The following is a 26063-nucleotide window of genomic DNA, read 5'->3' on the forward strand; positions in this document are numbered from 1 at the left end:
TGTGTGTGTGTGTGTGTGTGTGTGTGTGTGTGTGTGTGTGTGTGTGTGTGTGTGTGTGTGTGTCTCTCTCTCTTTGTGTTTGTGTCTCTCTCTCTTCTATGTCTCTCTCTCTCTCTCTCTCTCTTCTATCTCTCTCTCTCTCTTTGTGTTTGTGTCTCTCTTGCTCTCTCTTTGCTTCTGTCTATTTCTTTCTTTCTTCTTTCTTTCTTTCTTTCTTTCTTTCTTTCTTTCTTTCTTTCTTCTTTCTTTCTTCTTTCTTTCTTCTTCTTTCTTTCTTTCTTTCTCACACACACCCACACTGTCTCTCTATCTCTCACTCCGTCTTCCTGTCTCTTAGTTTGTGTCTCTCTTGCTCTCTCTTTGCTTCTGTCTATTTCTTTCTTTCTTTCTTTCTTTCTTTCTTTCTTTCTTTCTTTCTTTCTTTCTTTCTTTCTTCTTTCTTTCTTTCTTTCTTTCTTTCTTTCTTTCTTTCTTTCTTTCTTTCTCACACACACCCACACTGTCTCTCTATCTCTCACTCCGTCTTCCTGTCTCTTAGTTTGTGTCTCTCTTGCTCTCTCTTTGCTTCTGTCTATTTCTTTTTTCTTCTATTTATCTTTGTCTATCTTTCACTTTCTCTCTTTGTATCTTTGTATATCTGTGTCTCTCACTGTCTGTCTCCTCCTCTCTTTTTCTTACTGTCAATGTCTCTCTTTCTATACCTCATTCTGTCTTTCTCTGTCTCTCTCTCTCTCTCTCTCTCTCTATCTCTCTCTCTCTCTCTCTCTCTCTCTCGTCGTGTCTCTCTCACTGTCTGTCTCCCTCCTTTTCCTTTTTCTCTCTGTCTGTGTCCTCTCTCACTCTCTCTCTCTTTCTCTGGGATTGTATTTGAGAGTCAGGCTGCTCACTTTGTGAGTTTTTCATCAGGTGTGTTGATTTTCTGCACGTGTCTGTGGTGAGTCTCTGCTTCTCCTCATCTTTATCTGTTTTGTCCACTTGAAAATGTCCATGGTAAAGACACTCTCGCTGAATTGTGCTCAAACGCTTTAACATCCTGACACGTACTTCTACCTCGTGTCATGCATGCATGCAAAATGTGTGTGTGTGTGTGTGTGTGTGTGTGTGTGTGTGTGTGTGTGTGTGTTTGTTTTATATAAAGTGTTTTTGCATGAATTAATCACCAAAACACATGACCAGACCTGCACTGGAATGCATCAGTGGTTTAAGTGGTTCAGATGGATTAGGGCTTTACTCAAGGTCATGGAAGTCATAATAAATGATCTGAAATATTAATAAGAACCTTTTTGTAATGTATCTAATAAATGTATCCTGATTTTTAACTTGTTATAGCTGTTGTGTATTGCTAGGCGTGTGAGATATTATTAATTAATCATTCTACAATTATCTGAATGTCTGAATAAATTTTAGAATAATTCTAAAGAAATGCAGTTCTCGAATCTTTAACTGTAATCTTAATAACTTTTTAAAAGAAATTCATTAACAGATATAATGGTAAGCTTAGAAAAGAAAAAGAAAAAAGGTATTAATGTGGTGCATGTCAAAACGTTTGTCATTTCTGTTTAAAAATGATCTTGTATTAAATCCACAACAAAACATATTACAATTTGACAAAGAAATATGTATTAGTGAAGCAATGAGATCACTACTAATTAATTATTATTATTATTATTATTATTATTATTATTATACTTTATATTATAGTTTCTGTTTTTATTATGCTTTATTATTTAATTGTTTATTTATTTATTCAATTTATTAGTTTGTATTTGAGTAATTAAACTGTAATTAATTAACTGTAAATAAGAAACTCTTTCAGACAAAAAATATTAATCCAGTTGGCATATATCAATATAATTTTTAATTGCCAGAAGTACAAACAGCCAATCAGATTGCAGCATTAACCATTCAGAATGTTGGGGCCAGAAAAGTGTACAAAATATATCCGTGCTCTGTATACCGAGGGCAGTGGGTCAAATGTAGCACAGTTAAGTTATTGGTATTATAAAATGAAATGCTAATGTGCTAACTATCATTGCTGTCGATCTGATCTCAGCAAAATGATGGATTGGATATCTGATAAAAACAGATCTTATCCTGTAACACGTCATTTAGGGAGTAATTGTTTAAAGTTTATTTCTATTTTTAAGTAAACATATCTGCATATTGTGTCATCTGTGATAAATTGTCATTGACCATTTGTGATCCCATGATACTAGAGATGCATGTGCACTGATCTAAAGCATTATTAATTGATTAATCTGAATAAACATTTCTTTTTAAATTAGATGTTTTGCTTACTTTAAGTATATAAAACACTAATTCAGGGTATTTATGTATAAAGGTTTACTCAAAAATACAAGACATATTGAGTTTAACTATATTAAATTTAGACATTTTGTGTTTAATATGAAATGCTCCCATGCCTTGTGTTAAATATAAAATGCTCCCATGCCTTGGATGAATTCAACGCACAATTCTTTCTGCTGTCGGTTGACCCTGTACTGTTCGCCATTTTCCCAACTGGCTGTGGTATCTTACAATCAGACTAACCCATAACTTGAGCAGCTCAACTAATCGATAACGGCATTCGTTGACAATGAATTTCACTATCGATTTTATTGGTTAGTTGTTTCAGCCCTATGTGGTATGTGCCATCCTATATTCTTAATCTTCTTGTTTTTCAGTTTATTGTTTTACTTTAATTACTAATGCTCATTACACTCCAACGGATGAAACCAGAGACATTCTGATTGGGAAGTGGTAGCTTAGTGGTTGAGATGTTGGACTTCTGTTTGGGAGGTTGCAAGTTCCAATTCCAGAACCACCAATTTGCCACTGCTGGGTCTTTTAGAATTTCTCTAACCCTTAAGTGCTCAAGTTTAGGGACAAATGGCATAAATGTAAATGGTAATTACATTAGAAAAGTGTTTCAACTCAAGCTCACATTCTGTCTTGCAAGTAAACATACAGGTGCTGTTGTGGCACGCCAGACTGCGGGGGTGTCTGCAAAGTGTTTCTAATGAGTTGATCTGTTTGAACCGGTTTGGTTTGTATCTCTGTGTCATTGCTGTTGGGCTTACAAACGCCGACTCGTATTGCTAAATGAATGTGAATCATGATGGTTTTTATTTTTTAATAATTTAAAAGATGCAGGGTTTTTGCATTTTGTCTGATTAAATTGAAGAAACTATTAATTTTACTTGCATTGTATGTTCTGTATCTATAAGTGGCAGGCAAAACTCTAGTGTTTTAATATACACTGTATGAGCAAAAGTATTGACACCTTACTTTCTATCCATATGTAGTTCTTCCACAAACTATTACCGCAAAGCTAGTGGCACAAAATTGTATAGGATGTATTTAGATGTGGGAGCTTCGACCTCAGGCTGATGTTCAAAGTGTCTTTAAACTTTTATCCATATAGTGTGTGTTTTCTCCCTTAAAGTAAAACAAGGAGAAAAGTTTTCCATTGATATCCTACTAAACAACTTGATCAAAATATGACTTCTTCTTCTTACGGCTGCTCCCATTAGGGATCGCCACAGCGGATCATCCGTCTCCATACACCCCTGTCTCTTTACAAACCAACTACCGGCAACTACTTGGCCTTCTTCTTTTCCTCCTTCTTGGCGAATCCATCCTCAGCATTCTTCTACCGATATACCCCATGTCCCTCCTCTGCACATGTCCAAACCATCTCAATCGGGCCTCACTCCACCTCTCCAGGTCCTTCTCAACCTGCTCCCTACTCTCACCACCAATCACAATATCATCCGCAAAAATCATAGTCAACGAAGACTCCTTTCTGACCTCGTCCGTCAACCTGTCTATCACCACTGCAAACAGGAAAGGGCTCAGAGCCGATGCTTGATGCAGTCCAACCTTCACCTTGATCCAGTCTGTCATTCCTACTGTACACTTCACTGCTGTCACACTTTCCTCATACCGGTCCTGCACCACCCTCACATACTTCTGACACACCTGACTTCCTCATACAATACCACAACTCCTCTTTTGGCACTCTGTCGTATGCTTTCTCTAAATTCACAAACACACAATGCAACTCCTTCTGACCTTCTCTATACTGACCTTCTTCTGACCTTCATCAACATTCTCAAAGCAAATAAGGCGTCTGTGTTGCTCTTCCTCGGCATGAAACTATACTGTTGCTCACAGATGGTCACCTCTTCTCTTAGCCTGGCGTCCACTACTCTTTCCCATAACTTCATGGTGTGACTGATCAACTTTATTCCCCTGTAGTTACTGCAGGTCTGCACATCTCCCTTTTTCTTAAAGATCTGTACCAGCACACTCCCTCAGGCATCCTCTCACCTTCCAAAATCTTGTTAAAAAATCTGGTTAAAAACTCCACTGCCATCTCTCCTAAACATCTCCATGCTTCTACTGGTATGTCATCTGGTCCAATCGACTTTCCACTCTTGATCCTCTTAATTGCTTCTTTCACCTCCTCCTTACTGATCCTATCCACTTCCTGCTTCACCATCTCCACACTATCCAACCTTCTTTCTCTCTCATTTTTCTCGTTCATCAGCTGCTCAAAATACTCCCTGCATCTTCTCAACACACTCTCCTCACTAGTCAACACATTTCCATCTCCATCCTTTATTGCTCTAACTTGCAGCACATCCTTCCCAGCTCGGTCCCTCTGCCTGGCCAATCGCTACAAATCCTTTTCTCCTTTCTTACTCATCTTCTCATACAGCTCCTTATATGCTTTTTCCTTAACTTTCTCCACAAATTTTTTAGTGCTCGATAAATGCAACGCGCATTTCTGTTTGACTATTAGTTTTTTTTATATACATAAATACATATAAAAGAGGCGAAATTAAATCCTTTAACGCAACACACATTTATTGACGACATGCTTTCTAATGCATAAATCTTTTTTGTTAGGATTATGTGAAAGTACAGTATGTTAATTTCCATGAAATTCATCACGGTTTTTGGTTTTGCATCCGTGAATTTCAAATGCAAAACATTTGTGACATTCGACACGCAAATTTGCCATACAAACTCTGCCATCCTAAATAGAAGTATCTTCATAGGATTAGAATTATTCTTCTTCAAAGAATCTTTGTACACTGGGAGGTTCTATTAGTCTTCCCAAGCTTGAGTATACAGTACAATTAAAAAAAAAATGTAGGTGGCCAGGTTTCTGTACACCCAATGATGTCTAGATTGAAAATTTGACCGTGTCTTAAAACTGTAAGATTTTCATACCTAAAATGCAGTGTGTTTGTCATGTCACTGGTTAATCAATTGAAAGAAGGATGGAAGTGTGGAATGTGGGCAGCAGAAATGTAGCTAGAAAGCTAACCTATGCAGCTAATAATCCAGGTAAATTGGGGAAGTATGGGATATATTCTTTTAAGGTGTGTAGCGAACAAAGGGGATGACTCAATTCATTTTTAAAAGAGTTGCAGTTTTTCATTTTAGGATTTTCACTTGAATTTCGAAACCAAGCATTCATTAGCATTTTTTCACACCACAATATTGTTACCCACAGCTAAACTGCTAAGATTTTTTCTTACCTCGGTCACACCTGCTTTGCAAGTAGATACACGCTGTAAAAATATCAAGCAAGTGAAGCAGCAGTGTCATAATGAACAAAAAAAACAAATAAAAATAGAAAGAAATGGTTTGTTGTTGCCGTTTGCTGATGAGATTATACGTTTTTAAGGGATGTTTCCATTGCAGATGTTTGATTTGATGTAGCTTGGTTTGTTTGATCACATCAATACAGATCATCGAAAAAGATCATTATGGAGCAATAACCATCATGAACAATCAAGAACATACGATTTATTCCAGGAATGTAGTTAAATGATTTCAGATGTTTGATGAGCTCATATTATAGATCTATAGAGATCTGACCTCATTCCTAGTGAATACCTTTCGGATGAATTGAAACACTGACTGCACCCCAGGCCTCCTCACCTCACCTACATCAGTACCTGATTTTACTAATACCCTTGTGGCAAATTGGGACTAAATGTGGAGTGAGACGTTTAAAAAGCACATACAAATTTTATGGTCAGGTGTACACAAACTTGATGTTCAGAAGAGTTAAGGTCAGAGATCTATAGTAGGTAACTCAAGATATTTTCTTCCAACCAATGTAAAGCATATCTTCATGGACCCATTCTTTGTTTCTGTGTCTATGTCTACTACAGGTGAATCGTCTCCCTCTGTAGTGTCCCAAGAGGACATGGAAGAGTGTGAATTGGCCCCAGGAGGCAGGGATCACCCATGGAAAACTGCCACACTAAGGAGAATGGCATGGGCGCAGAGTCGTGACTCGTGGACAGCCCCGGAATCAGAAGAACCACAGAACAACAATAACAACAACACCGACAACAGCAACAACAAGCCTGAAACGCCATCTGAGACTGGTATCACACTTGCTGTCTAGAACACTTTGCTATCTATAACTCACTCTTTTTCCATAACTTTCTCCATTTCTGACTCAGATGTGTGTTGTTGGAGGGCGCTTATGTTCCAATATCGCGTGAAAGCCAAACCAATGAACTGCGTTATTTATCCCTGGTTTTGGAGTAAAAAAAAAATGTTGAGGTTTCTTCTTTTCTCCTTTTCTTACATCAGTGTTTGTCTCGAACATATTCTTGGAGGGGAAAGTTTGTGTTCTAGCAGAGGATGTTTGCAGATGTAACCAGAACAGTCGGATGTTTAGTTTAAACATGTAGACAGACAGACAGACAGACAGACAGACAGACAGACAGACAGACAGACATATATGTACAGCATGTAATATACACTATATTGACAAAAGTATTGGGACACGTGGTCTAGTGGTTAGGATGCAGCGCTCTCACCGCTGCGGCCCAGGGTTTGATCCCCGGTCAGGGAACCAACCCCAGCCACTCTTAGTGCCGGTCCCAAACCCGGATAGATGGGGAGTTGCGTTAGGAAGGGCATCCAGCGTAAAAACATGTGCCAAATCAAACATGCGGATGATCCGCTGTGGCGACCCCTAATGGGAGTAGCCGAAAGAAAGTTTTTTGGACACCAGACCGTTACCACAAAGTTGAAGGCACACACTTGTATAGGGTGTCTTTGGATGCAGTAGCATGACATTTTCCATTCACTTGAACTAAGAGACCCAAACCTGTTCCAGCATGACAATACATCTGTGTACAAAGCCAGCTTCATAAAGATATGCTTTACATTCAGCTTTTCATTAGAGTGTAAGATCTTCTTCTACCAAGCTCTGACTTCAACTTTATTGAACACATTTGGGATCAGTTGGAATGCTGACTGCACCCCAGGCCTCCTCACCTCACCTACATCAGTACCGGACTTTTTCAACACCTTTGTGTCTGAATGAGCGCAAATCTCCACCAATACACTAAACAATCTAGTGCAACATCTTCCCAGAAGAGTGGAGGGAATTATAAGAGCAAATTGGGATTAATGTGGAATGTGATGCTCAAAAAGCACATACCATACCAATGTTATACGCAGTATTTATATAGATATAAGGATATTCTAAAATATACGCTATTATATACAGAAATAATTGGACAGAAATTCTAGGGAATGATAGTTTTACTCCTATAATCAGATGTGACTATTTTCCTGTATCTGCCTGCATTCGATTATGAGCAATCAAAAAATGAACCAGCACCTCCAATAACTCACAACACTTATCTCACCCTACACTGTACCACACTTCCTCCCATGCTCGACTTGTCCCACAATCTCTAAGGGTACATTGAATGCATGCTCTTAAACTCTTCTCTGTTCTGGCACCGAGGTAGTGGACTTCCACTTGATGGATTAGCAGTTTTCACACAGTGTTCACACAGAACTACCACAAAATATTTTTCCAGTTTTAGTTTAAGACTGATGGTATTCTTAGTCTTCGTCCTATTGACTAGCATTAGAATGTATTTATTGATCATTCTTTGAAGTCTCTTTCTTTTTTTTTTGCTCTGGATAAGGCTGTCTACTAAATGACACGAATGTAAATGTTATTCATGATGTTATTTTTGCCCTGGAGGTACAAGGCTAGAGAAGTTACAGAAGCTTATAGATACCAATTTCAGAAAAAAACAAACATAATAACCAGGAGAAAACTCTTCCATATGTCGAGTGGACATGTGCATTATAAAAGCCTCTTGTCATGAAATTACTTTCTGGTTCAACCAGAAAAGTTTCCTTTTTGTTGTTGCATGTAGATGAATTAAATCATGTGAGCGCCTCCGTGCTTAATGATATACTGTATATTCAGGAAGTGTCATTTTAGAGATTGTGTCAACATTATCTTGCTAAATTCTATTTTCTTTTTTCCTATTTGTGCAGCTAGCAACAGTAATAAAAATAAGAACTGCAGTGTTTAATAGCTATTCATCCATCTCTCTCCCCCTTCTTTCTTAATGTGTTGTGCTTGAGAGAATGCCGTTTGTCCGGATGAAATTGGCTACAATTAGCAAATGCAACTGTTTAAATGATTGCTGTTGGCCCTCATGCAGGCACTCACATGAAAAGAACAGTTTTGGTTTAAGTGTCAGTATTATAATACTGATAATCATGAATATATGATATATCAGGATCCTAGTTCAGTGATCTGGGAGGTTTATTGTGCATGATCATACTTACAGTGCACACATATACTCACAAACAGCTTTGTTACAGTGAAAAGTGCAGCATGGTACAGTAAATACACGTGACTGCATATGGATAAGCCACATAGTCAACATGTTTGCTGATTCATTCAGGCAACTTGAACTAAACTGGTGTCCGTGAGCTCACATTACTGATTATTAGTGAAATTAACCTTGTATATTCAGTGCAAAACAAAATTACACCAAACATGACCTAATTGAGTGACTACATTTGGGATGAATAGAAAATCATGTGTTTTATTCGATTAATTCTGGTTTATCTGACAATAAACAAATTCATGTCATGTGTGTGTTGTGTGTCTTTGGCTGTGGGAACTCGAACAGGAAGCTGCTCGTGGGATTGTGGCCTGCTTTGTAAACTTCCTTTACACGTGTTTTTTCTTTTCTTTTTTTTTCTTCTAGGTCCGATCCCAAACAAAATAGCGAGCTGGCTGAGAGAATGCAGGTAGGCTTCCGGACGATTACGCAACACCATTCGGTTGCATTCAAATGGAAATGTTGTCAGCAGGATTAATGTTTGTGGTGTGACTCGAATACGTCTCGCTGAGTTGAAACAAACGTCTCCGTAAGGACGTTTGGGATGGAAAAACACTCTCTGGATAGGTTTGTGTGACGGCTTCTGATTCGCTGCCGGTTGCAGGCAGAGATGTGAACGGCTTTTGTGGTTCTTGTGAAGTGTCCAAGTTTAGATTTGGACCAATACAAATGCTGCACAGTTTAAATTCATATTCATAAACAATTTCTGAAAGGATTTTTACATCTATTTTTCAAATAAACGGTACAGAGTTTAATTTCTAGTACTAGACAGCGATTTAACATGGACTAGCCTGACAGAATTTCTGACAGTAATGCTTGTTTATAAAATCATCAAATATCTAGTCAACTAGAAAGAGCAACCAGCTAACATAAGTGGACCCTACAGGATTTCTGAGAGGATTTTATTTAAAAAAATGTTTTCCATAAAGTCACATTCAAAACTGTTGATTCTAAGCCAATGATTGGATCTCGTAAGATTTTAAAGTCATGTTTATTATATATGTAAAAAAAAAAAATAATCCTTCTAATCTTAAACAACAAACTAGCATGCTAATTTGACAGGACTTTTTATTATGTATTTTTATTTGTTGCATCAAATTTCCACTGCTATTGCTAGGCAACTAGCTAACATGAGTGGACCTGACAGGATTTCTGCATGTTATGATGCTCTTTTTGATGCTCAATAAATTAATAACATTTTTTGATAACTGGGATAAGTGTAGCGCCTATTCCAGCAAACAACATAGACAGACTCGTGGAGAATAAATATAGATCGTCTTAGCTACGATGCTAACCTGACAGGATTTTTTATTTTATTTTTTGCTTTTGTTACAAGCCAAATCTTTTTACTGTACTCGATAATAGCTAACTATATATATATATATATATATATATATATATATACAAATACACAAAGTCAAGATGTTCTAAATTAATTATGAAATAATAAAATAATTTCTTTAATAATTGGATTACGGGTAGCATTTAACAACAAAATATGATGATGGTAAAATCAATGATTACTTTTATTTATAAAATTTTTCTCAACAAATTTCTTTTTTTATGTACATTACCAGTCAAAATGTTTGGACACACCTTCTCCATTTTTACATTATAAATTAATACTGATGACATCCAAACTACAAAAGAGCACATGGATTGTGTAGTAAACAAGTATGTGTTAAATAAACCAGAATATGTTTTATATTTTAGATTTTTCTAAGTTGTCACCTGGAATTTTCCAAAAATCTTGAAATTCCCATAGGTTTTGAGTGCTTGTTGGCTGCTTTTCCTTCACTCTCCAGTTGAACTCATGTCAAACTATCACAACTGGATTTAGATCAGGTGATTGTGGAGGCCAAGTTTGTGGAGATTTCCAAGCTGCCAATAAAGCAAGATTTTTGACAATCTAAAATAAAAATAATTTTTTTGGGTTAAATAGAAGAGCACCAGGACTCCCTCGTCCTGAATCAGCCATTGTTTGTAGGTTATGTTTAAAAAATAGATTAAACGAAAAGGGGCATAAGCTTTAATGACAAACTACAGATCATTCTAAAGGTCTTAATTCCATATGTGTTCTTTCACAGTTTGGATGTCCAGTATCAATGTACAATGTAAAAATAATAAAAACATTTAGAAAAAACAATAAAGGAAAAGGTAATTTCGTTCTTGAATGCATTTTCAAAGTTTTTAACAATTGGGTTTAATTTGAATATTTAGAATGAAACAAAAGTAAGAGGGGAAACGAGAATAAATATCAGATGATGATAATAGTAACCCTGTCTACTAAATAAAACAATATAAAAATGCAGTAATTTTTCCATCAATTTCTCATTCGTCATCTTTAAAGTCATTGTTACAAACATAGTAATGTACTAATAGCTTTATATATCATGAAATAATAATAATTTTATTAACTGTAAGGAAAGGTGAAAGAGGCCTGTAAATACTTTCATGATCACATGTAACAAGGTTTATGTATTTCTTTGAGTTCTCGCTTTACGTAAATCTCCCTTTTTAACTCGTGACCGGGACAAACACACACACAGTGAGTGGAGAGGGGGTTGATGTTTGCACGCTTGTGCTCACTCCACACTGGGTCAATAAAACATTCCCGTGCTATCAGTGCTTCTTCCTCATTCAGGTCACACAGAGCAAAAAAAGAGACGAGACATGAGGCTGTTTCACTTCTCTGAAGTTGTATGGATACCTGAAATCTTCGATAAGTAGGAATTTGATCGCTGTCCTGGGGTTCAGGAGTCGCTCTAAAGCTGTTGTGCTTGTGTGTCTTTGTGACGCCGTCTGGTTTCTCACGCCGCTTGCGTATTCAGCTTTCTGGATGAAAGTGGAGTCTGAGAGCGAAAGCAGCATTTTGTAAGTGTTTATATTAAAAAGCATATGTTTAGAGTGTGTCTGTGTTTGCATTGGGTTTGCTAGACCTTACGTTCCCAAGTGAACCACTTAAAAAGATCAAATTTGCGCCTAATTTGTTTGTTTGTAATAAAATATGATCAGGTCTTGTAATTACTTTGAAATACCTCATCACGCTTTCCCTCACTTTATGTATTGTTTGTTGAACAGCTGTTTTGTCACAGGCTGCTTGGGTATATATTATTTTCTGTCCAGATCTAGCATTTTATTTAATCGATATTGTGGGTGTGTCCTTGAACTTTTTTTTTTGTATTTTATGGTAATGTTTGCTGTTTAACACAGCATGAGTTCAACAACCGAGTTAAATTCGAAATTCCCTGCCTGATCACTAACACCTTTCTGATGTGTATGAACATGCGGTCATGTCATGATCCTATCCATGATATCTATCCTTTAAACACAGAGTTATATTGAAAGTTTATATACGGTAGTCTGGTGGGCTTTAATTTTTGTTTTTATTATATATATTTTTTATTTATATTTATATATATTTTTTTTTTTTTTTTTTAAAGTAATCTTTATCAACTTATCTCAAGCAAAGATTTTGACACACTTCCTTAAACTAGGCAAAGAAACAGAAAATTTGCCTAGCCAGACTTGTTTATAAAGGAAGTCTAAGGGTGGTCAGTAAACGTTTATGCAAAACAATGAGAAGATAGATTTTTTTTTTTTTTTTTTTTTAGCTCAAAATTTCTATACACCTTTTAACTGCTGTGCAGTTGTAAGTAAATGATATGTTACTTCTTCTGTGATGGATAAATACTAATTATCAAGTAGAAATTTGTTTAATACCAATACTTTAAAAGAAGAAGAAGACTTTAATCTCCGTGTGTGTATATATAAAATATATATATAATTTTTTTTGGTTTCTGGTTTTTTTTTCAACTTCGCATATTTTTGAGACTTGACTGATCAGTAAAACAATTTTTTAGTGATTTAAAATTATTTTTTGGTGGAGTTTGTTCATTTTATTTGTTTATACCTGAGCAACGAAAGGACTTTGTGTCAGGTCAGCCCCCGACCTAAGAACGCCCGACTTACACATTTTCTGACATAAGAACAAGGCCAAACAATTAGTACACCTCTCACATTTTAGCAGTCATTTTATTATCTTCTCTAGGAACAATACTATAGAAATAAAACTTGATAATAATAAATTTGACTAGTCAATGTGCAGCTTGTGTAGCAGTATATTTACAGTTCTCTGAAAATAAAATACAGAGCTTTTCCCAAGACGGGTTTCACTTGGACCAGGCCTTGCAAGGGTCAATCATCTAAGATGAGTCCTTGTGCTGTGCGTCAGGTACAGAAGTTGGCTTCAAAACACTGACGCATTAGTGCTGCCAGCATTGCTTTAAAAGTAGAGGGTCCACTTGTCAGTGCTCAGACCATACCCTGCACGCTGCAACAAGTCGGTTTGCATTGCCGGCGTCCCAAAAAGAAGCCTCTTCTGAAGCTAACTCACAAGAACCATGGACTGGCACCATGTCCTGTGGTCTGATGATCCTAAGATAAACTTGTTTGGCTCAGATGGTGTCCAGCATGAGTGGTGAGAAGTACAAAGAAAACTGTGTCTTGCCTACGGTCAAGCATGGTGGTGATAGCATCATGGTCTGGGGCTGCATGAGTGCTGCTGGTACTGAGAAGCTGCGGTTCTTTTAGGGAAACATGGATTGTAACATGTACTGTGACAATTTGAAGCAGAATATGATGCCCTTCCTTTAGAAACTGGGCCGAATGACAGTTTTCCAACACAATAACGAACCCAAACACACCACCAAGATAACAACTGCCTTGCTGAGCAAGCAAAAGGTGAAGGTGATTAAGTGGTCAAGAATGTCTCCAGACCTGAACCATATTAAGCACCTGTGGGGATCCTCAAGTGGGAGGTGGGGAAGCACCATGTGTCTAACATCCAGAAGCTTCATGATGTCATTATGGAGGAGTGGAAGAGGATCCCAGCAACAACTTGTGCAGCTCTGGTGAATTCCATACCCAGGAGGATAAAGTCAGTGCTACATAAAAATAGTGCTCACACAAAATACTGACATTAGGGTGTACTCACTTTTGTTGGCAGCTATTTGGACAATAATGGCTGTATGTTGCAATATTTTCAGAGGACAGTAAATCTGTACTGCTGTACAAGCTGCACATTTACTGAAACATATTCAAGTTTCAGTTCTATAGTTTTGTCCAATGAGAAGACTAAAATGTTTCTGAGGAAATCTGAGGGGTGTACTAACTTTTGTGAGACATTGCATCTCTGTCTTTCTGCCCTGCCTATTATTTACTAATTCTTATTGTCTGTGTCTGTCTGTCTGTCTACCTGTGAGCGATATCAGACTCTATCACCTACCAACTGGGGTCATATTGGACCACTTGTATTCACGTAACAGAAAACAAAAGAAAAGAATACATTTTTGTAATTGTTTCTTTTATCTTTAAAAAAGCCGGGTTTTCCTTTATTTATTTGTCCTCAGTTTGGTTCCTTTTTTGATGTGTTATGTGCAGAACAAGTAAAGCATGACCTTGTGTAAACAGAACGTCACAGTTCCTTGTCTAAATATTTTTGCAGCTTACTGAAGCTTTTGTCAATTTTTTTTTTTTTCACATTTTACTTTATAGAATATCCTGTGTGTTACTCTGTTAGATGATGTGTGTATGTTTGTGTTTTTGTGCACACATTAGGACTCCTCTTGGAGCATCTCTAGATGAGCAGTCCAATAGTCCAACGAAAGGTGAGTAGTAACAGCTTACCTCCTGTTGTTGAATTGTTTTATTTTATTGATTTTTTTATATTTATTAAAATAAACTTGTCTTTCTGCTGAGAACAGAGTAAGGTGCATGCAATACTTAGCAACTATAATCAATCTAAAATCATTTTGTGTGTGCATCTGTTAGCGGGGGTTTTTTTTTTTTTTTTTGGTGCTTCTTTAAAAAATTTAATTTTTACATTTTTTTTTATTTTTTATTATTGTTTTCTCCAGAATATTCATTTTCCCCTACCATGTATGAACCCATCCTCCCAATCCATATCTGCCTACAACTATACAGTATAGTACCAATTTCCTTCTATTGTCTTTCTGTTTTGTAAGACCTTCATTGTTGTTGCCTAGTTTACTGTTAGTGTTCTTGTTCATTGAACTGATGCTCTGAAATATTTGGGTGTTTAGCTTGTACTTGATTTGTCAGAGCTGATATAATCCATTAAGTTGTTTTCGACAAGTTATTTCTCAAAGCAAAATGGACATATTGGTTTAAACACCACTTCAGGTGGTTGAGGTCAAGACTGGCATTTAGATTTAAACTTATATCGTGATTGTTTTAATGGTGGAGTGAGTGCTTACACCGTCACCCGACTTTTTTTTTTTCTTTTTTGTGAATGGGATTTAGAGAAAGGTTGACTACTCGAATGGAATTTGGAGAGCCAAGTCTTCTGACCTATTCAATAAACCGTAGCATTTCACAACCAAATGTCAGGGAATTCTGGACCGATCAGATATCAGTATCGGATATCGTCAGGCTGGAATTGCAGCCAGATAAAAGGGGCCAGAAAATGCAAAAGGCACACCAGAGCTCAGTATGACATGTAGACAGTGTGTCTGTGATTGAAGGATTGATTGGCATGTTGGTGGAAATATTACTTAATAATATTACTTAGGTTCATTTTATGGACAAAATTACTGGGACACCTGACTTTTACAGCCATATGTGGTTCTTTCCCATACTATTGTATAGGATGTTTTTTGGTTGTGCTCGCATTAAGTTTTCCATTCACTTGAACTAGGAGACTCAAACCTGTTCCAGCATGACAATACACCTATGCACAAAACCAGCTTCATGAAGATATGGTTTACATGGGTTGGTCTGAAAAATCCCCTGCTATAAAGCTCTGACCTCAACCCTATTGTAAACACCTTTGGAATGAATTGAAACACTAATATTACTAGAGGCCTCGCTAATTTATCTACATCAGTACCTGACTTTACTAACACCCTTGTGTCGGAATTAACACAAATCTTCACAAAATTAAGTGAAACATCTTCCCAGAAGAGTGAAGGTTATTTAACAGCAAATGGGGACTAAATGTAAGATGGGATATTTAAAAGCACATACCGATCTTATGTTCTGGTGTCCACAAAATCCCCATATAGTGTATTACATATTAAAAAGTAATAAATAAAATCTAATAATAATAATTAACAAACCTGCTAGTTTGTTAATAAGCCTATACATATCATATATCATAAAACTGTCTTTATCTATTATGATATATTTGTCATATTATATAGCCTTTTTTTTTATAATTACCTTTACAGTATTTTTTACTTATGCACTGGTTATAGGAACCAATCTGATCTCAAAATATCTAATACCCACAATAATAAAAACAGCTAGCAAAGAAATTTTATACTGAATATTTCTACATAAAGCTGCCTAAAGTTTAGTTAAACTGACTCCCTTAACCAAACACTGGGATTCAAAGTAAGTGCTGACCATCATATATACATAACAATGTTATAAGTATATTTAAAAATATATATATTAAATAGATGGTATTCATATTTTTTTGGAAATGAAAATATAATCAGGAAAATGGCTGACATGTTTGTGCATTGGCTTAACCCGATGTGAAATGCTTGCAGAAATGACTCAGATAGATAACTTTTTTAAGACATGTAGAGACGTGTGTGTGTGTGTGTGTGTGTGTGTGTGTGTGTGTGTGTGAGAGAGAGAGACTTGCAGTTGAGGTAAATAATTCTCTACAAGAGAAAAAGGAGTGGCTGAAACAGATAGCAGCATGTTGACCACGAGATTAAAACAACAATTTAATGGTTTAAACATGCTGAACCAGTTCTATAGAGGGGTTTAAGGTCTGTAGTCAACAGTGGAATGAGCTTTGGTAGAGGAATAATATAGTAACATTAGGACTGTAGTTCTAGGGAAACGTATTCATTTCAACTAGAAGGAGTAGACGTAACGAATCTGAATGCATCCTATATTGTCATTTGCAGTGCCTAGCTAGAAAAAGCTAGGACAGGAAATCTGTTCTGCTGTACAAGCTGCACATTGACTACTCTAAAATATATAAAAGAAGGGGGCAAACACTTTTTCACACCACTGTATGTATATACATATATTATGTATATGTATGTATAATGTGTGTGTGTGTGTGTGTGTGTGTATATATATATATATATATATATATATATATATATATATATATATATATATATATATATATATATAAAGGGCAGGCCACTGACTTTGATAATGGTAATATTGTAATTGCTAAAAAAAAAAAAAAAAAAAAAGCATCTCCAGAAAAGCAGGTCATTTTAAGTGTTCCTTAAAATTATATATATATATATATATATATATATATATATATATATAAGAGCAATCAATCAGTGTTTTGTCCTCATCAAATTAATACAAAGTGATTACTGCATGTAATAATCCGTGTGTGGGAGTAAAAGGGTGGGTACAAGTGTGTATTTTGACAGATGGCAGTTCACAGAGTTAAGGTGTTAAAGGCTGAACAATCTTTACCCTGTGCTGAAAAAGGAGCTTAGAAAAGGGTGGGGTTTATGATGCGACTCGGAATCATAAGTAGGTTTTTATCGTCACAGGTCACCTGGAGTTAAAGAATAAAAATTCCCACAGCAACACAGCATGTGGAGGAAGGCAGAGGGAGAAAAACCTGTTCTTTACACACTTCTGTCATGATAATACCTTTTACCACATGCACAAATAGACACATTAATCGACATAAGATATGTATCTGTCTATATAAATAAATATTAAACTTCTGTTTTAATTTATACTTACTCGTCCATACTGAGTCTGTTTATTTAGTACATGTTGTGCTAGTAACATTGTTTTATCCTGGTTTCGCTTTGGCAGAATCTCAACCCATTCTTGTAAAACTAAACTAAATTGGTTCATTTCACAGAAATGACCCCCCTCCCCACCCTCGCCACGTATTTCCACGTCAATGTCTTGTAATTCTATCTGGACTGCGACTAATTGGAAGCAGCTTTACCAATAAAACAAGTATACATCCAATATCTGTGAGTGTTATTTAGCGAGCATTCAGTCAGCTGAAGTATTATTTATCATAGAATAACCTGCCCAGTCACTGCACCTAATTCATAGTTAACTGGTTTACAAGGTCAGAAAGAAATTTCTAAACTAGTGATTAACACTGGGAAGTCCTAGAAGAGGCACAGTGAATTGTCATACCGTTGTTGCACAGAAACAAAAGGAACATGCATGTGTCTCTAAATTAAAACATGACATTTTTTACACTTTTGACAGGCACTGTATGTTATGTTTAAATGATTTTATAGCGTTTATAAAAAATTAAAAACATTTGGGGCCATGCTGTTAAAGGAAAATGAATAAATGGCGAGCTAGCTAGCTAGCTAGATAGATAGATAGATATCTCTTCATCATATCTCCTGTTAGTGGGTGGATTTATTATGCAGCAAGTGAAAAGTTTGTCCTCAAAGTTGACGTGTTAGAAGTAGGAGAAATGGGCAAGCTTAAGGATTTAAGGAAGTTTGAAAGGGACAAATTGTAATGGCTAGACGGCTTGGTCTGAACATCTCCACAACTGAAGCTTTCGTGGGTCTGCAGTGGTTAGTACATTTGGTGAACAGGGTTATGGGTGGCAAAGGCTCACTAATGCACATGGGGAGCGAAGGCTGGTCCGTGTGGTCCGATCCAACTGACGAGTTCCTGTAGCTCCAATTTTCCATGGGTCAAGACTGTCTTGGTAGCAAAAGCGGGATCATCACAATATTAGGAAGGTGGTCATAGTGTTATGCCTGGTGGGTCGGTGGGTGGGTGGGTGGTTGTGTGTGTGTGTGTGTGTGTGTGTGTGTGTGTGTGTGTGTGTGTGTGTGTGTGTGTGTGTGTGTGTGTGTGTATATCTCGAAGGCGATTTCAAATCCCAGCCGCATCCACCAAGCAAGTCTGTGTGTAAGTTGTTTCCATAATCAGAATCTTATTGCCAATCTGTCATGGTGTGCTATAAAAATATAAAAGATAAAAAAAAATTATAATTAGAAATAATAGAATAATAAAGTAATAAATAAAGACAAAGCCTTTATACAATTTGTGCAGGGTATGTAAAATTGGGATAGTGTAAATTATCATGTTTTCTAAATAAGTCCAAATTTGCAGGGAGCCAATACAGCAGTATTTGTTGTTTACGTTAATGTGTTGCATATGAAATGACAGTGTGGGGTTAGTAAGTACCCTTTATTTTTATAGGATAAAATAAAACTCATAGGAAATAAAATCTCAGCCTGGACAAGAAGTCGGAAAAAGACACAGTAACAGAGTGGCGAAAAATAAAACCCCAATTCGAAATAGCTAATGTATATAGTAAAATACGGTCTGATGACTTCCATTCAATTGTTCCAGGTTCTTGAGGGATTAAAAAAATATTTTCCCAGCTCATATGCTTTTTTTTATGATTTATAATCACACTCTTGATGTCACTCATGAGTATGGGTTCCCCTTTCGAGTCTGGTTCTTCTCAAGGTTTCTTCCTCATACAATCTAAGGGAGATTTTATTGCCACAGTCACCCCAGGGTGCTCATCAGGGATAAATACACATAATTCACATAATTCACATAATTCTGAATGTCCATTGTGAAAAGTGTGCTAGAAACAAACTTGAAGCAGAGATTGTAACTAATATTTTACAAAAATAATGGAAGAAAATTGAGTTGGTAACATGCCACATATTGATTTATAAGTAAGACAGTGCCAATGTGAGTGCTTTTGTTAGTCTAGACTTTGCAATTGAGCTTCATTGTAAAGAGAACAGTACGTTTTATAATCACAACCATTAATGTAAAGAGTTATGGAAAAGGGTGTGTATATTTTCTCCCCAGATATTGCACTGCATATATAATGCCACCATAAGCAAGTGTGAGTAGAAATGTTACTACCAGAATTTATTTATCTAGCAAACATCTTGTATTTTTACATTTTTGACTGATTTAATGTTAGTGTTAGTGTTAACTTATAGCATGTTGATTTATTTAAATAAAAAAACTACAACATTTGGCAGAAAAAAAACACACAAGGCTTGTAAGTGGTATTGTGTAATTTTGTCCGATTTAATGCGCATCAGAGTTTTAAAGGTATAATTCGAGCAAGAATGAAACTCGCACAGCTTTAACTTAGACACCTTAGTGTTTTGGTTCCTGTGATTTCTTAGTGTGCAGACAACAGGTTCAGCACGTAATTTTCTCTCATTAGACTCGTTATATTAACAGGAGATATTTAAACATTACTTTGAAAATGTTCTTGTTGTTTTACTGTTTGTTCGTTAGTAGGTTAATTTTCCCCCATACCTTGCGTCACAGTAATCATCTAGTCCAAGTCACTTTCTGATCCAACACTCCTTATGAACTTTGGAGCTGAGATCTTCTCACACACACACACACACACACACACACACACACACACACACACACACACACCATGTGGTCAATAGGATCACTCTGTAGATAAGCCAGTGACAGTCCACACTAATGGTATGTGTTTTATCTCAGCATAAAGAGCTGAGTCGGCGACAGAACTGTGTGTGGGTGTGTGTGAGGAAATGGGCTTTTTGAGAAATAGGGAAGAGTTCTTCGCCAGTTCCTTTTGATTAAAGATGGCAGAGTGTAAAGATTCTTCGTTTTCTTTGCTTTGTAGGACCACAGAGGAATGGCTGTAGCTTCGAAGATGACTTGTCCTTGGGTGCTGAAGGTATGTGTTAAAATCTAAATACTGACAACACACTCAGGCTTTGTTACCTTTGTTCACTAAGGTATTGTAACATGTCCATTAAGGACAGTGGGAGCTTTTCACAAAGTTTTAATTGATGTGTACCTTTTTCTGAATGAAATTTTATTATAATTTTTTATTACAACTATTACTTGTTTAATAATCTTGATTTTATTTTATAATATTTTTAGAAACTGTATTAATTCAGAGTAATGTGTTCACAATAAACATTTTTTATTAAGATTGGTAAAACATAAGAATTTAGGAATTACGTTTTTTCATATATTCCAAACATAAAGTTCACAAAATTGTAATTAAAACATAAACATAAAAGCAACTTTTGTAACAAGAAAGGTAAATAGAATCTGAGGCAATAAATTATATGGATTTTGGCAAAAGAATATCAGAGATTTTAGCAGAAATATCGAATATAAAGCATGCTATTAAAGGTCCAAGCAACTGGTGTTGAGGGTTTTGGTCATTCTTCGAAAAAGTCCAAGAAATTGTAAAGTTTCATAAAAAAAAAAAAATATATATATATATATATATATATATATATATATATATATATATATATATATATATATATATATATATACCTACACCTAGTCTAACATATTTTTAAATATATTTATGCTGTATTACCTAGATCACATAGTGTTGATGTTTTCTTTGCAAATTTTCTGACTTAAACAAAAAGATTGTATAATGAATCAAATCTATTGTAGACTTTTGCTTAAACCGTATATACAACTGACAAAGCAGAACTTTTAGTGATTGTTCTAGTATGGCCAGTAAAGGAATCTGAGAGTAGGTAGGGTTTAAGAAATGTCCAGTTAAATTATTAAAAATGAGAAAAATTGTAAATTGATCTGTCTTTTTATTATAGGATTATTATAATAGGACAAGCATTTACAATCAAATAAAAAGTCAAATTCCAACAATTATTAAAAATGATCACAATGTAATAATCATCAAAGTTCTGCTTTTACATTTGTTCTGGCTTTACCTTCTTTGCACTGCCTCTTCACTGTCTCAGGATTTTTAGCTAAGACTGAGAATGCAGAAGTGAGAGTAAATCCGAGCCAGAAGCAACGGATAATGGAATCCTTTACAGAAGTGAAACAGTGTGCATGTGAAACAACTTTTAGCTAAAAAGTCATCAAAGCAAGAATATAACTAGATCAAATGAACCTGTTCAAAGCTGTAGTTTTAGTTGTACACTTAGTTTAACAAGGTTTAGACAGTATTTGAGAAAGGTAATGGAAGACAGACTTTCATTAGCTTTGTAGATCTGATGCAAAGAAGAGATCACATTGAAAGTCTGCCAAATGAGCCAGGAGGCTAGTATCCACAATCTGACCTGCTCCTTATAAAGATAAAGCCCTACCTTCTTGGCTGGAAGTCTGCAGTCTGGTTGGTCAGGTGGCTTTAAAGTAGGCTGGTAGTAAGGAAAGGACAGATGTAGCCAAGCTAGGCATACTTGCCTAACTGCGAAAGTGGGTGTAGATGAATCTTTTCCTAGACTTGTCACCTTTTGCTCCCGGTCCTTATGTGATTTGTAATGTAAATTCTCGCTGTCTTGCTAACACCCTTGCGAGAAGAGTTTCTATAAAGAGCCGCAAGGATGACAAGACTGAAAGGATTAAGATGGAATCTTGAGATTCCGGGAGGAATATTTATCTGGACTGTGTATGACATTGTTTACCAATTGGCAATTTTTTTTTGCGGAATGGTGGTGTTACTTTAGGTTGCTACAGTAGGTTGGGGTTTGAATTTGATGTTGCGATTCGATCATTCTTACACTGTCTCCTGCTTCTCTTTTGCTGTAGCCCATGTACTCCATAGCAGCAGTGTCAAACCTGACCCCAGGCAAGTAAAACCTCTTTTCCGATGTCAATTGTTTTTTTAAATCATGTTGGAAAGCAATACTGGCCCTTTTCTTTTCTCCGACTTCATTCGGATTGTGCTGAGGGTCAGAAACCTCTGATTGAAGTCGTAAAAAGTGTTAGCACTACAGTACCAAAGTCCTGCAGTAGAAGGCCAGCATAGAATCATGCAAAACTTACAGGACAGCTACAGATAATGTAAAGGTGATGAGTGTAACATAAACCGAACAGAAAACTATACTTTCTACCTCAAGCTCACTTGTATTTTTTTTATGCCACATTCCATATAAACTTTGTCTTTGTCTTCATTTAATTTGGAGAATTATTGCGCAGCCTATTATATAATACATTCAAGTTTTATTGGAATCACTGTGTACAGTACAAGTATTAATCTTAATGTTCTGCTACAATTGCAGCGATCCTGCTTATAATCTCTTCAATATGTGCAATCAACATTTTATATTTTATAATATAAACATTTCTGACACCTGACCATTAGATTTATGTGCTTTTTGAACATTCCATTCCACATTTAGTCCCCATTTGCTGTTATTATATCCTCCAATTTTCTGGGAAGATAATTGACTAGATTTTGGCATGCGCTTGTGGGGATTTGATCTCAGCCACAAGGACAATAGTAAATTCAGGTACTGATGTAGGTGAGGTAAGGGCGCCTGGGGTGCAGGTTGCTCAATAGGGTTGAGGTCAGAGCTCTATAGTATGACACTCAAGATCTTCCACTCACACCAACCCAAAAAGCATATTTTCATTGAGCTGGTTTGGGTCTACTAGTTCAAGTGAAGGAAGATTTAATGCTACCACATCTAAAGACATCCTATTTAATTGTGTGCCTCTAACTATGAAAGTCAGGTGTCCAATAAATATATATATATATATATATATATATATATATATATATATATATATATATATATATATATATATATATATATATATATATATATATATACAACTTTTAATCTAACATAAAAATTATAGATATTTTTACAAACAGCAATGCAGCGAGGCATTTACACAGTGTAGATATTACAGTTTTTAATTTTATTCAATGTATATTTTCTGTAATCTACAGTCAGGAACAGTTAAACATATTTTTGCTGTTTCAAACCCCTCTATGGCTCGCATGTAATCAGGAATGTAATCAGGAGGAAACGTACAGCCTGTTTTAGTTGGAAATATGTCACATTCTGGAAGAAAAGTGTTCTATCACGCCATGTCATGGTTTCTTAATAAAAAACCTAGAAAGGCCACGCCCATTCATGACAACAGTAGCGGTCAGTCACTACCAAATAACAAGCTATAACATGGCACCAGTGAACTCCGAATGCACAAGAGTGTTTGATCTCTTTTTCATCTATCTTACTTTCTTTTTTTAGTAAATATGACATGCAAGCAATGGAGAAGAGGAGTCAGTTCAGACAGAAGGGTCGGAGTATGAACTCAACCGGCTCGGGAAAGAGCAGCGGCACCGTGTCCAGGTAATGCCATGCAACTAAACTCACTTATTTATGTTCTCTTTGTTCCCCTTTTTCCCCCTTGTTTATTCTGTCTTGAAAAATTTTACTACATTTTCACAGCTAATAAGCAGCAAGCAAATAGATATGCATGCAATCAAATGCGATTCATAAGATGGTTATTATGCCCATGACTTGACCCTGGATATAGGGCTAGATATATAGTACCGTAATTTCCGGATTAGTAAGCACACCCAAATATAAGCCGCACCCACTGAATTTTACAAAGATTTTTATTTTGAACATAAATAAGCCGCAGGTGTCTACACTGAAACTAATGAACTTTACACAGGCTTTAACGAAAGACTGTCTGTTACACGGATTGTATCTAAACAGTAGCCTACCAAGAAAGTCATTGTTTACTGTCTTCCTCCTTCCTTCCCCACAATTTCTCTCGGGAGTTTATCTTTCGTCATCATTGTGCGTTTAAAAATCACCATCGGTGAAGCTTTTCTCCCGATGCCGTGCAGCTCAGAACACAGGTGAAGTGTGTTTTTCATGCCCGGTTGTTTTCAGCGTGACGAATGATTCGCATTTCCTGTAGACAGTCCGAGTAAGCGGCAGGTCAAACGTCAGAGGAACCTCATCCATATTTATGATGTGGTGTAGCCCGATTCAGTGGGAATGCATCTGATTTAATATAAAGAATTTCATTGGTTCACCTGAACTTGTTTGGCAATTTCATTGGTCTAATGTTATGGGGCTCAGTTTTTTGGCATGAAGCTTGTGAAACCGTGAAAAACCTAGGAAAATTCCACAAATTAGCCCTTCATTGTTTAAGCCGTAAGGTTCAAAGCGTGGGGGGAAAATGTAGCAGCTTATAGTCCAGAAAATACGGTATATAGACTTCCAGGTCTATGGCAAAAAATGTACCACCAAACTTGTGATCCAAATTTAAAGCTCCTAACCCTGTAACATCTTCAATATCCACCAGTGTCTCCGAGCTTTTGGACCTGTATGAGGAGGACCCAGAAGAAATCCTCTACAACCTGGGCTTTGGCCGTGAGGAGCCTGACATTGCCTCAAAAATCCCATCACGGTTCTTCAACACATCTTCCAATGCCAAGGGCATTGATATCAAGGTTTATCTGGGAGCACAGATGCAACGGATGGAGGTGGAAAATCCCAACTACGCCCTCACCAGTAAGAGACTTATTTGTTCTCTGGTTCGTAGTAACTCAAAGATCTATGGTGAACATGTTCCTGGTTGGAGAGAATGTAGATGAAACTTCCTGTTTAACATGCTAGGTGATTACAGCTGCTTTGTCCCATGGCTCATCTCACTGTACACCTGTTCTTCTCTTGTAAAAGGTTCGGAAAACATGGAAGATTTCTTCTTAATTATTTGGGTTTAATAAACAGCACGGTGCAGGTAAATTTCCCTAATGATAACATGTTGTAGAATGGTCATGAGTTTCTGGAATAACTAGTTAATCAAGAAGTTTCCTGCTGTTTATTTGATGACCTTGTTATGGTTGTAGTCAATTTCCAGGATCTGGATGCCCTTTTTCTCTCTTTTAAGCTCTCTGTATTTTATTTATCTTGAGATAGCAAGGAAAGTATTCAGGTATGCAAACAGGTCATGTTCATCTGTATGGTATGGGTGTATATGTGTGTATATGTGTATATGTGTATGTGTGTGTGTGTGTGTGTGTGTGTGTGTGTGTGTGTGTGTGTGTGTGTGTGTGTGTGTGTGTATATATATATATATATATATATATATATATATATATATATATATATATATATGCTAATAACAGTAATAAAACAGTCATAAGAAGTATATATACTGGAGGGTGGATTCAGTTTTTCACAAAAATGACATTGGGACATTGTTAATTCACATTAACAGCATTTGGCAGACACCCTTATCCAGAGCGACTTACATTTACATAATTTATAAAACTGAGCATCTATGGGGTTCAGGGCCTTCTCGGGGGCACAGGAGCAGCAGGTTGGGGTGGCTGGGATATAAACTCCTGACATTGTAAATTTAATATTTGGTGAGTCTCTTTTTTTTTTTTTTTTTAAGCAATAGCAAGACCATATCATGAAAGTAATGCAAGCTTGGAACTCAAATGATTGGGCTTTACCTTTCAATTGGTAAGTCACAAGTTGAATCTAGACAGCACCATGGTCATGAATTGTTACAAGTTGAAGACATTGACCTTGTACTTAAAGAAGGGAGAATTTTAGCATCATAATACAGTGG

At 36.3% G+C, this 26063-nt stretch overlaps 1 protein-coding gene across 4 annotated transcripts in view; it reads left to right on the forward strand.

The window, feature by feature from the left end:
* itprid2 (ITPR interacting domain containing 2) overlaps window positions 1-26063 on the forward strand; it is an 81211-nt gene that overhangs the window by 35453 nt on the left and 19695 nt on the right. For 2 of the 4 annotated variants that reach the window (XM_046843595.1, XM_046843596.1), the window contains exons 3-9: window positions 6195-6413; window positions 9069-9111; window positions 14322-14371; window positions 20356-20409; window positions 22260-22299; window positions 23714-23815; window positions 24786-24994. In XM_046843595.1, the coding sequence (XP_046699551.1) occupies window positions 6230-6413; window positions 9069-9111; window positions 14322-14371; window positions 20356-20409; window positions 22260-22299; window positions 23714-23815; window positions 24786-24994 (682 nt within the window). In that variant the 5' untranslated portion in view covers window positions 6195-6229. Of the gene's footprint in view, window positions 1-829; window positions 935-6194; window positions 6414-9068; window positions 9112-11313; window positions 11577-14321; window positions 14372-20355; window positions 20410-22259; window positions 22300-23713; window positions 23816-24785; window positions 24995-26063 lie in introns of those variants that run through there. The other 2 variants (XM_046843597.1, XM_046843603.1) reach the window with 2 other exon arrangements.

The sequence above is a fragment of the Silurus meridionalis genome, chromosome 3 (assembly GCF_014805685.1).
Source record: "Silurus meridionalis isolate SWU-2019-XX chromosome 3, ASM1480568v1, whole genome shotgun sequence".
Taxonomy (NCBI): Eukaryota; Metazoa; Chordata; class Actinopteri; order Siluriformes; family Siluridae; genus Silurus; species Silurus meridionalis.